Source organism: Pocillopora verrucosa, chromosome 1 (genome assembly GCF_036669915.1).
Source record: "Pocillopora verrucosa isolate sample1 chromosome 1, ASM3666991v2, whole genome shotgun sequence".
Lineage (NCBI taxonomy): Eukaryota > Metazoa > Cnidaria > Anthozoa > Scleractinia > Pocilloporidae > Pocillopora > Pocillopora verrucosa.
This window is the reverse complement of record NC_089312.1, coordinates 17,057,112-17,069,376: the sequence shown is the minus strand read 5'-3', so window position 1 is coordinate 17,069,376 and position 12,265 is coordinate 17,057,112. Positions and strand designations below refer to the sequence as shown.

At 38.1% G+C, this 12,265-nt stretch overlaps 1 protein-coding gene across 3 annotated transcripts; it reads right to left on the bottom strand.

Annotated features, from left to right (window-relative positions):
• Positions 1-649: 649 nt before the first annotated feature.
• Positions 650-12,231, bottom strand: LOC131784125 (vacuolar protein sorting-associated protein 51 homolog). Of its 3 annotated transcripts, none has more exons than XM_066161960.1 (24): positions 12,189-12,231; positions 11,743-11,955; positions 11,530-11,615; positions 10,837-10,992; positions 10,387-10,460; positions 10,133-10,265; positions 9,753-9,841; positions 9,297-9,385; positions 8,850-8,911; positions 8,239-8,342; positions 7,505-7,619; positions 6,854-6,954; positions 6,573-6,652; positions 6,065-6,198; positions 5,299-5,421; positions 4,730-4,822; positions 4,378-4,482; positions 3,834-3,881; positions 3,029-3,185; positions 2,745-2,811; positions 2,419-2,545; positions 2,060-2,172; positions 1,491-1,569; positions 650-1,200 (listed from the first exon to the last, which is right to left on the bottom strand). In XM_066161960.1, exons 1-24 carry the CDS (start codon positions 12,223-12,225, stop codon positions 1,171-1,173), a joined length of 2,415 nt encoding a protein of 804 aa, XP_066018057.1. In that variant the 5' UTR covers positions 12,226-12,231; the 3' UTR covers positions 650-1,170. The 3 variants fall into 3 exon arrangements, with proteins under 3 accessions (XP_066018057.1, XP_066018060.1, XP_058956898.2); XM_066161963.1 differs by having other exon boundaries at positions 8,850-8,905; XM_059100915.2 differs by having other exon boundaries at positions 8,850-8,899.
• Positions 12,232-12,265: the final 34 nt, after the last annotated feature.

The window sequence follows — 12,265 nt, the reverse complement described above, 5'->3', positions numbered from 1 at the left end:
CATTTTTTACTGGCCATTTTTTATGTAGAGTTAGAGTAGACAGTAGGTGGAGGTGGGGTGGGGGGGGGGCAGGGAAAGGTAGAAAGAAATGTAGTTTCTATTGCTCCACCCTCTCCCTACTGCTTTATTGTGTCCATCATTCAACCTCTTGCTGAAAATCAAAGATGGCAGCCATTCAACCCCTTCATAAAAATCAAGGATGGCAGCCACAATTTTGACCAAGGAAATACAGAGCACACACTCAAAAATGACACCTGTTCTGCTGGCTACTAGTAAGCTGGAAACTGGATTGGGACTCTCACCAGGGTACTGTGTGTGCCCCTGTGCAAGACACTGCACTTTCACAGGGTAATTTTACTCTGGTATGTTCAAGAAGCCAAACCACTAGTAGCTGGTAGTTGATTATCAAATACCATATTACCTTAAATAACCTCCTCCCCCCCCTACACTACAATGTCTCCCCCTTGCTGTTGGTGTCAACCTCGTGTTCAAGATTCAAGTTATCTAGGATTTAGGTCAAAGGAAAAGTACTGTGCAATAAAGACTGTTGGCCATGCCAGCTCATTATGGAAAGTAGAAGTCATTTTGCAAAATTCTTGACAACACATATTTTACTATTCTTTGACTTTTCAATTGTGTCCCTTGGAAGTCTTATTCAGAATACTTTTATTTGCTCAATTTTTGTCAACAATATTTATGATACGACTTCAATCATCCTGAGCTCTTTGTCTTGGACAAAAGATGAAATCTTGAAAACCTTATAGCAATTAAAATGTCATTTTGGTCTAATTCTGGGAATGTTCGACTCGTTTGTTACTCTTGTCCATATGATACGTAGGACTGTAACTAGATTTGCTCTCTCTATCCAATCAATGTGGAGTCCTCCAGGGCCCAGTTGTATAAAGGGCGGATAACGCTATCCAACGAATAAATTGCTATCCAGCGGATAAGTGACAGCAAAATGTATAGCGTTATCCATGGGATAGAGTTTTATCCAAAGGATAGTGCTATCCAACCTTCGGACAACCGGGGCCAGGTGAGAGTTCGATTGAAGGAAGTAAGAATTTGATGGTGTAGTAACTTTCAATCTTCAGACTAATAGTGTCCTGCATTTGCAAATTCTCCAACAAGGTGTAAGGCACTGAGTTTATTCTTTCATTCCGTCTCATCTCACCCTCTTTCGCAGATCACTTCAATCACCTGTGGGTTACAATCCAGAGAGCTTAGGGATTAGTCGTGATATATCACCTTGGGGTGGTCGGAAGATTTGGGAGGATCACATGCTTTTCAGTGGGACCGGAGGGGGATAAGTCGTCCCCCTCCTATAGACTATAGAAAATTTACTACCAGTGAGGGGGGGATCACAAGAATACTATAGAGTTTAAGGGGGGTGAGGAAAATTTCACAGCGGCACAAATAAAATTACAGCAATTTACTGCGATGTGACGCAACGACATTGAAGAAACAGAGGAAGACGATTTTATACTCACACTGGGTTCCATTAGTTCTGGTGACAGACATCTATTGACGGTACTGTTGACCACTTCTTCCAACATGAAGTGAACCAAACTTGTATTTAAAAAACAAAACAAACTAATAAGTTATCTAGAAATTCTTCACTCACGAACGCCGACACTTCTTAGAGTCATTAAGGTAGTTAGTAGTGAAAATTGCGGTAAACAGCTGTTGTTTCATAATTAGGCTCCTTAATATTTTATTAAAGGGAGATGATAACTTAAGATTTAAGAAAAGCGCAATTCCATTTGCTCAAATGACAAATAAAAAAGATTATTGTGAGGGCAGCTGGCGAAAATCGTAGGGTCGCTCGATAACAAGGCTAAATCCACCGGACTGGGAAAAAAAACAGAGATGCCAGCTGAATGAATGGTTAAAGGAAATTGTGATTCGTAATTTGCCCATTGTCACGAGCTGAGGACAGAGAAAAATTCTTAAGTCTCCCACGAGGAATGCGTATCAAACCAATGAATTTCACGCTTCGATATTCTGGGCAGTTTCTAAATTCAAACGAGACAGGCATATATATACAAATTGCCCTTACTTCTCATCGGATACAAATCTCCATAAGTACATCTGCAGGTAGTGCGTGTCAACTTGGATCTGCTGTAAACCATATTTTCCAAACGTCCGAAGTCGTACACACTCCAGAACAGTCTTAAAATAAAACAACACTTAAAGTCCATCAGTAAGCAAAAACGGTTTGTAAAATAGAAAGCAAGGTAGTGCGTGTCAACTTGGATCTGTTGTAAACCATATTTTCCAAACGTCGGAAGTCGCACACACTCTAGAAGAGTCTTAAAAATCAAACAACACTTAAAGTCCACCAGTAAGTAAAAACGGTTTGCGTAAAGGAAAGCATGTCGTTAAAATACTGCTGGAAACACCGACTGTCAGTCTTACCTTTAATCCTATCTTAACAATTCCCGTTAATACAGAGACCTTGGAGAATTCCACCGAACTAAAGATCTCGATTCTCTCTGAGAACAGCTTCTGAATGTTACTGAGAAGGCTAGAATCGAATGCGGTGCTGACAAGAAACAAAGAACAAGAGATCAAACAGTGATTATGTTCATTTTTCCAAGTGTCCAAGAGGATTTAAAGAAGACTGGAAAAAAAGATTTAGGCATTAAATAACATCAGAATTAATTTAGAAGTCAAGATGTTCAGAAGTCGAGAACTACAGGCTCTCTTTGAAAAGCAAAGATTTGTCTTAAATCGTGCGTTACCTGGCTGTGTAACTCCACTGACTACGGCTTGGTTTGGTTGGATATGTATAGGTAAACTTACTGGAGTCTGAAACAAAAATTTAAAAACACTTGAGACAGTGTCTCATGAGATGTAAATACAACTTCGAGACTCTGCTATTAGGACAATTTCGAACCCCTGGCATCTGCAGCTGGAATCGGAAAATCAAGGAGTGCTTTATGAAGACTTACTGAGACACCAGCGAGGTCTTTAACTATATACACCTCACTAATGGAAAGAGATGAACTCTTTCTTAACCACAAACCTGAACTGTGGGCTTTGTGCACACCCTCCTCGTACAACTGTCCAACTTGTGTATCAATAGCTGTCACGTCCTCCACGATTCGCTTCATAACAGCACGAACATTCCGAGGTTCAATCGTGTTTAGCCAATCCCGTGTTTCTACGCTCTTACGAATCATCTGCATTGAGGGAACAGACAAGTTGCGGAAAACCATACAGACCATAATCTAGGGGACGGGGAGGCAACAAGGGAGGGGGGGGAGAAGATGTCGATCGTTGATTCAGTTGAGGTATAATTTTAAGGGGATAGCAAGGTTGGCAATATGTGGTTTCACCCTGCCGCCCTCCCTCTACCCTTTCAACCCAAGACATGTTTGATAGTAAATAATGACAATTTCAGTATTTAAATTGAAGATTTTAGGAAATGTTTATCTAAATTTTCAAGTTGGCCATTTGCAAAGCGTGTCCCCCTTCTTCTTAAACTCTGGTTCCTTCTATGTTTATCACCTTCGCTTTAGTATTTCTTAATTTTGTGGCTTGCTTCGATTTCAGGACTTTTTTAAACAATATTTTGTGCAAATGGAAAAAAAAAAACGAAATGTTTTGACCTAGTCCTTTTAGTAACTTACAGTTCTCAGCAATTGGCTAACGATCGAAACGTCATCTACTCAATATCTATATTCCATACTGTCTGTCCTCCAATAGATCATGAGGAACAACCAATCAAAATGGGTGTTGTATTCAGCTTATATGAAATTATTTATAACAAACGTTCATCGTAAGACTTTGAACTCCATTAACTTAAAGCCAACCAGTTCAGTACGTACCTGGGAGATTGTTAGCCCTTGCATTCTCACATAATGATTCAAAAGGCTCTGTTGGAGAAAAAACAGTAGCAAACCATGGATAACATAAACACGACTGAGGGGCAACAATCTGACAAAACTACCGCATGTTAAAACTAAAGAAGGAAATCCTAATCTTTGTTTATTTATCACGAAAAAGACTGTTTCAGAGCCATGCAAAACCGGTTATCTGGAAAAGCCAAGTCACTATTTGTGGATCTTGATCAATCAAATCTTAATTCTTTATTTCATGTGATCTGTTTTGGTCTCGTCCGTTTTCAGCCTTCGTTGTTGCTCTCCAATGTCTAACTTCCTGCTTTAAAGCTTTTCTATCTCATCGAGCCGACATTTTGCTTTATCCAGGTTGACCAAAAAAAATTCAGGCACAAAATAGCATGATTTGACTTCTTTAAGCCCTTGGAGCCGGTAAAACAGGCTTACAACGGGACTTAAACAATATATTTGTATTTTAAGCACCAGTACTCAAGATCGATCACTTTCCATCGCGGTAAATACTGTTACAGACCTGTGCAATATGCCGAGCTTCTGTGGCGAGATCTGACACGGAAGTTGTCAGGCTTCCTCGTCCCAACTCCTCGTCTACTGGAAATTGCTCGTCAGTGAGACTCAGCTAAGTAAAAGATACGAAATTTATCAACCACGAGCGGGGCTTCCTTTATTCGAGTTAACTACTCTAATTCAGTGGTTTGCATTTTCCACAAGAATCGAGCGGTTTTAACAGTGCTTATACCTTAAGAAAAGAACTTTAACAACCCAAAAACCGTACCTAAAAAATTTACTCAAAAAACATTATCATTACCTCGCGTTATCATTATCTACAATCTCCGAGCATTGTAAGAACAATGATCATAACATACCATATAAGAGATGGTTGATTCTTGAAAATCAAGACATAATCTCGATAACAAAAGAATAAGAGCTGGAGGAGCTGTTCCAATGTCACAAAAATCCTGAAGAAGAAAACAGCAGCAAGAAAGATTTTAATGGCTCTCCAAAGTGGGAGTTAATGAACACACTTATCTATCTGCATATTGTAATATCTATTATTTCGCGGGCTTATATGGAGACAGAGGAAATACTATTTGTAATAAACCACATATCGTGTGTCGTAGAGCAATTTTCAATTGAGTACCGAAAGTAATCCGGGATTTTATCTTTTTTTGCTTTATTTCGTCTCCACGGTAATTGTTCCACCATCTCAACCAATCAGATTTAAAACTGAAACCAATCGTGTCATGGTCACTTGTGTATCCCCGCGCTTCTGGAGGTTAGCTTACTTCGAGTTCTCATTGGTTTTTCCTTCCTACAATTGGCTGTTGCGATTGCTTTGGTTTTGGTTTTACGACACTCAATCGCACAGTGCTCTGTTATCTGCCGTATAAACATTGAGTCACGGCAGCCTCGTTATCGTTCATTCGTCGCTGACCTTAGCCGATCGCAGCACGTGACGTATAAACTCTACCACCAGGCCCTCTCGGACATCATCTGAACAGAAAGGTCCTCGGAAGTATGGTTTCACGGCAAATGTAATATCCGATCCAATGAAGGTCTGAAAAAGGTAATGAATTACATATCCAGTTTATTTTTTGGAATTTTATCTGAGGGCAAGACAATTTTTTTCAATGTGAACCTAAGCACTTTTGCTTTTTGATGTTGTTGCTGTGAGCCTGAAGTCGAGTCACTGACATGACTTCCCATGAGGAGTGACATCAGTCCAACAAACTTGTTGATGAAATGATGACATCGTTTTCTTAAAATGACGCTTTTTGTAAAACTAACGGTATAACTGGTGCATGGCAACTGATTGATGACCAGACATCCACTGTCCAATGACCATTTGTTGACATTTTGCGTTTGTTGACAATATGATGTCAGAAATGGTAGTGTTTTTCTTCCTCAGAGGCTGTTGTGAGCCTGCGAGACTGGACTTCGAGATGTTCATGGCTTCATTTGAAATAAACGTAATTAGCAGACTGACCGATGAACTGACCAACCGAATAAATGATAAACTGACTGTCTGACTAATTGACTAACTAATTGAATCAGTGACGGATCAACCGATTGATTGATTTACTGACTGACTGATTGATTCATTGGGTGATCGAGCGACTGACTGACTGACTGACTACTTGACCGAGTTTATTAATTGTTTGGGTGGGTTGGTGAGTGACTGACTGATTGGCTGTACAAACCTTTAAGCTGCAAAGGATCAGCTTCACCTGGTTGGTGAGAGAGTTAGTCATGGTTGACAACAAATCCGACAGGGAAGGTGGTTTGTCGCTTCCTGACGGAGTTGCAAGGGTTTGTCTGGTATCTGTTAAACAAACTGAACACAATAAAAACTAGTCAGACGGCATTCGTGGAAGCTGATGTCTAGCACTGATCAGCATATCAATCAAATCTCCTCTTTAACTTTCGCTTAACAAGCCCACATAATTAGCGTTACGCAACGAGTGTTCTTCACCCGCAAGAAAAATTGAGTATCTGGCACTGATTAAGAGTAGCAGACCGTTTGCATAACAAACTCTTGACAACATCACAATAACTTGCACTTCAAACAGCCGTGTGTAAGAGGAAAATAAGCGTCTGTCAACTACTGTTTACAAAAGAGTGTTATGAAAAGTTAACCTTAAATGCACAGCTAACTCAGTACTCGACCTGATCTGTGATTAAAGGAAAGACTGACAGAAGGGTACTTACCGGCAAAGTGCTGTCGAAGGCTTTTCGAGTAGTCTTTCACTCTATTGTGAGCAGACCGGGCCACTATATTTGCTCCCGAACTAAGAACAATGGACAAAGTCAATAACCCAAATATTGTATATTTGAGTGGGTAGGGTCTTGACCAAAGACAAAGGTAATTTAAAAGGAGAAGTTTATCGTCGAGATTGGAAAATTTACTCGAGTTTGGAAGAGTCCAACAAGAGTACTTGATCCTCAGAAGAAATTTCATAAGAAAGTGCAATTATTTTACAGGAACTTACCGTCCAACGCCAATCTCGGGAAGGAGCTGCTGAACTGCTTGAAGTCTTCGGTGAAAGCGATCTAGTGCTCGCACTAACAGTAAATTGTCACCAGTATCCGACTGAAAGAAACAAACGTGTTACTACTAGATGTATGCACAAGGCTTGCACATTCTCTCATATCATGTCTTAAAATCAAGGTTCTTTCAACTGTTTGTTGAAACGAAGTGGCTTTCAAGTGCAAATCTACTCAGCTGTCATTATCAAGATAATCCTTTGTTTTTGGTTCATGAACGAATTCTAACGCATGGAAAATTGATTTTACAGAATTCGTTTTTTTTACACTATAGAACCAAAGGACCTAGAGTGCCTGCTCCTACATTAATCTATGGTGCTCTAACCAATAATTTTTGAGATGGGTCTCACGTCTATAGCTTAACCCTAAATACAACCTAACATCAGTATGCATATTCTCCATACTGTTCTCTATACATTTCCCAAGGTGCTGACAAGGAGAATTTGTTTTGCAATCAAGAGCTTCTTCAGTTGGGAATCATTTCTTTTATTCTTGTGACCCTAATGTGTGATTCGGGGGTGATACTGTAAGCAGAAATTAGATGCTAGTCACTCTTAGCAGTCAAAGGGTTAACAGAAATAAGACCAACAAATCACCTCTAGTTCAATCCTGGCTTCTGTAAGTTTGAAGTACTCACTCATCAATGATAGAATGAAATTAGATAGTTTCTCCGTAACTATCTTTGCCAAATCTTGCTGATCTTGGCCATGCCTAGAAGAGACATAAAGGTAATTCATGTTCTTCTGTGTGTTAAGATACTAAGATACATAGCATTCCTAGCATCACTAAAATTTCTTCAAACCTTAAGGCCTTCTCTCATAGAAGTTTATTGGATGGACAAAATAAAGCCTGTAAAGTGTTATTTGATGCAACATAAAATTCTCTTTGTGTTTCACACTGGAATACTGAAAAATTGGGAAGGAGAATGTAGCAATATATTAGATGTTACCCTGGGTTTTTTTTCCAAGCAACCCATAAAGTTCTCTTATCATCTTGGGAAAAATAATCTGGTCAAAGGTATAGCTAGGGAGGAGAGGGGCTTCCTAGATGCATTTCACCCCTTTGCCTCCTCTTTTTCAAGAAAACTGATATTCCTTTAATTAATAAAAATAAAACAATCTGGTATGCAACAGGATTACAACCAAATGCTGGTAAACTGCTGGTCAAGGACTCAAACCCCATTGGGGAGAGTGAGAGAACTTCTTGAGCCCAGTTTATTGAGGTCTTGGTTCATAAGAAACTGGGATTCAATTTTAGCTTTTGTTCTTTGACAAAATTGCATGTAACTAAAGAATGAAATGACATGTTCAAAATTATTTTTTCTTCTTACTCTGTCATCTGCCTTTGAATAAATTGTTCCTTGTAGGATGCAATCACCAAACAGATTGAACTCAGGAAGCCATTACAGCCACAGTCAATGAACTCCAATAAGTCCTATGGAGAAAAATTTGTCAGACTGTTGACCAACTAACACAAAAAGTTTATGGCTCCACCAACTGACGTTGTTTTTATAAGTTAAACCTGCCATTCTCTTCAGGCAATCCCTGATTCTGTTTTATTAATTTCTATTTTTTTCATTTATCAAACCCTCCCTCCCTTATCATTACCCAGTGGGCTCTGTTTAAAGTGTTAAGATTTTTAAGGTAAGACTTCCTCTTATTTGGTTCTCTGAAAAATTACAATCTATTAATTCATTGCTAGCCTCAAATTTAGCCATGGACAGAGAGCATGTTCGAAAAGTACCTGCATGAATTTTATTTGGTAAGGAAATTTCGCTACTAATTGTTTATTGTTTGACATGTATATTTCTTGGTAATACACTGTTGCCATAACATTATTTTCATAATTTAATTTTTTTATCATTTTGAGTTTTACAAAATCTTCTTTGATTCACAGCTTACATTGATAGGAAGAAATAGCATAATACAAGTCACAACTCACCATGGGTCTTACTGGTTTTCCTTTTTGTTCTTGATCTTTTTCTTCTCCCTCTGTTTCTTTTTTTTTTTCCAATTTTTAAAACATGGATAAAGTCATTGAAGATATACTTCTGCAGTTTTTCGTGCTAAATTAATTAATTTATTAGCTAATTGACTACCACATGGCCTTGGATTAATTAAAATGTACAGCTGTCTCAACTGATGCCCATGGGAATGACAATCACTAAATGTGATCAATATCCAGAAAAGATCAGTAAGTGACTGAAGTTTTTGTCAATCGCATTATGCAGGCCAGCCATGGTTCTTAGATAAAAAATTCCTCACCACCTTCTCAAGGTAACAAATATAGAGTCTTTGAGAGTCTGCCTTGTTTACCCTCAGACTTCAACATTGAGAGTTTGTTGCCAGAAAAGTTCTGAAATGAAGTGCAAACAACATAGAGACCCACCTTTGGTGGCCACTGGTATATCTCCTGACAACTTTAATTCCACTTGCATCTTAAGCATTTTAAGACTTTCATCCAGTCTCTCTTGTGCACTATTTAAAATCAATCAGTTGGTCAACGTTTGTTTATTCACTGCTTCATTCCAAGCAGAACAATAATACCTACACATGGTACAATGCCTGGGATAAAATGATTACTTTAAAATTATATTAGTATTTTACTAAAATGGTAACCAAGAAAAGAACCCTACACAAAATGAAATAAGAACATTTCTCAGTCATCAACAAATAAGATTGAGAAAAATTGCAATTTTTTAGCTGAATGTTATTCTGGTTGAATTGTTTTTCTGAATGTCTTTGGCCAAATTGCACAGGGCTTTGTATGTCTTCAATATGTTCCCTGCTCAGATTCAGTGGTGAGATTTTCAGAACTTGAATTTGTTTAGTCTACAATTCTTACTGTGCTAAGAATTCATCACACAGTTCATCTGCAGGTTCCCTCAGTTGTAGGAGAAGATCCACACATTCTGCCAGCTGTTTGGGTGTTGACTGTAGACAGGCAAAAAGAGTTTGATGTCACCTTTGGGTTTTTTAACTACTTAATATAAAGAATTAAGTTACACACTACAGTTTTTTTCTCACTGAAGGCAAATTGATTAAAATTCAACATTGTTTGGATTCAGATTTTAGCAATATAATAGTTGTGGACACATAACTAACAGACTCTGAGTATATCCTTGAAATTTCCTTTCTGCTTCCATCAAAACTGACGTCCATAAAGGTGGAAGAAAAGAAAAGCAATAAGCAAGGGTTCCATTCTACCAAGTCAGAAAACATAACCTTTGGATTTCTGAGTTGTTCTCTCAGCTGAACTATCAGCTGTTTTACTATTTCATCGCAGTCTTGGTGAATGCCATGGAAGGATGGCATGTGACTGTAATGGTACAAGACATCTCTAGCTTTTGTATAATATCTGTGATACAAAAAAAAAAAAAAGAAAATGAGAGCAAAATATCAGAAAGTTGATATGCACATCTACCACACTTTTATCAGAAAATACAGTTACTTGAATTTGCATGCAGAACTCATAATACCTGACAGCAAGTCCATATTGTTTCATTTCAACACACTTGTTTAGTCTTGATGGCAACTCAAACAAAAACTGAAGCTGTAAGGTAAAACAATTGCAACCAGTATTGTGGGAAACATTAATGAACCATAGACAAATAAAATGAGCACCTGCCTTATGCCAATGAAAGACAAAGTGACACCAAACAGTTAGTCTGCTGGATTCCAGGTAAAGAGGTCCAAGTTCGTGACCTGGTCAGGTCACTGTGCTGTGTCTTGGCAGCACACTTAACTTGCACGGGGGGGGGGGGGGAAATTAAGAAACTCATTAAGCCCCATCAGTTTTAAACAATTAAATCCTCTTTTTCCAAGTTAATTGGAAGCAGATGTAGTCTTGAAATTGATCAGTACTTCAAATAGAAACCCACTTATATTTTCATATCAGTTAATTATAATATACAATAAAACATCTGTACCTTTTTCAGAAGTGCATGAACACCTGATAACTTTGTGATCTGTTGCCTCTTCCCTTGAAGTGTACCTGTTATTTTTTCACTGAAATCTGTGATTGTCGACATGTTCTTCTTTAGCTTATCCATCTCCTCTTCCATTTTCTTGAAATCATGCTTCATCTGTAAATGAAATAAAGCAAACTAAATACAGCAACTTTTTTCCATACTAGTTATGTCAAAAAAATCAACATGAAGGAAAAACTTACAAAAAGTCTACATTGGGTGCATGAAGAGTTAAGGTCTTGATGGAGGGAGATTGTGTCTACCAGAAGAGAGGTCAAAAATCTCAATCTTTAATGATAAATCAACTTGAGAGCTCAGAGATAACCTGGACATGTCCTTACAGTTCAAAAATGAAACATGAGACAAAACAGCTACTTAAGATTTGGTAGATATAAACAATAGCCTCTATTTGGTGCAAAGATATGCATAGATGTTTGTCTGCAGACATTATCTGTTCCAAAATATAAAAGTTTTGCAAGAGCCAAGCTTGAGGAAAACTGTGAGCTTCAAGGAACATATACAGTCCAAAGACAAATATACAAGCATGCGTTGGCACAAAATTGAGGCTATTAATTGTGTTTATTATCTTTCAAATATTTTGCAACCTGCTAAACTGTTTAGACCTAAAGGTCTAGTATACTTGATTTTAATTACCTTTCGTATTGTGTCAGTTGCACTAATAAATTTGTTATAGTTTTCATACACCAAGGTCTGCATCTCACTGTCCAACGATCTGATTTCTGCAAGTCAAATATAAATATAAAAATAGGACAAACACAGGGAAGAAGTTGGATAAGAATTAAAATGAAATAGTCCTTGTCAGTCAGTAACTGTTGTACCATCTCTGTTGTAACAAATGTTTCTTACGTTTCGATACGTCTACTTCTTTTTCCATCAAGTCGTTCAAGGACTTTTCTTTGAAAAGTTTTTCCAAATACACTTCAGGTTTGAAATGTGCACCATTGATGTCACTGTAATCAATTTCTGTTGACTTTCCGGACTCTTCGCCAACCCCGTAATACATCTTCAGCATCCCACGCCTCTGGCGATGCCTCACACGGGCCATGTCTCCTTCTTCATCTTTATCAGAATAAAATCAGAGGGTAAGTTCTGGTTGTTAAAAGAAGCAATAACACGGACGGAATATATCCGCATTTATTTTCTGAACATTGACAAGGCATTCAAATGAAAGCCTGAAAACCCAGCCACAGTAACTAAACATACATCCTTTATATATAACTACAGGGGGAATAAAAGCGATCAAAGCGTCAGAGACTAATAAATGATTTTAATTTGTGGACACTCTCACATACCTGGCGCTTTCTCCTCCATCTTGATTATATTTGTCATGTAAGACCCAGTGCAATGAAAAAGTGCAATGACCTCTTTG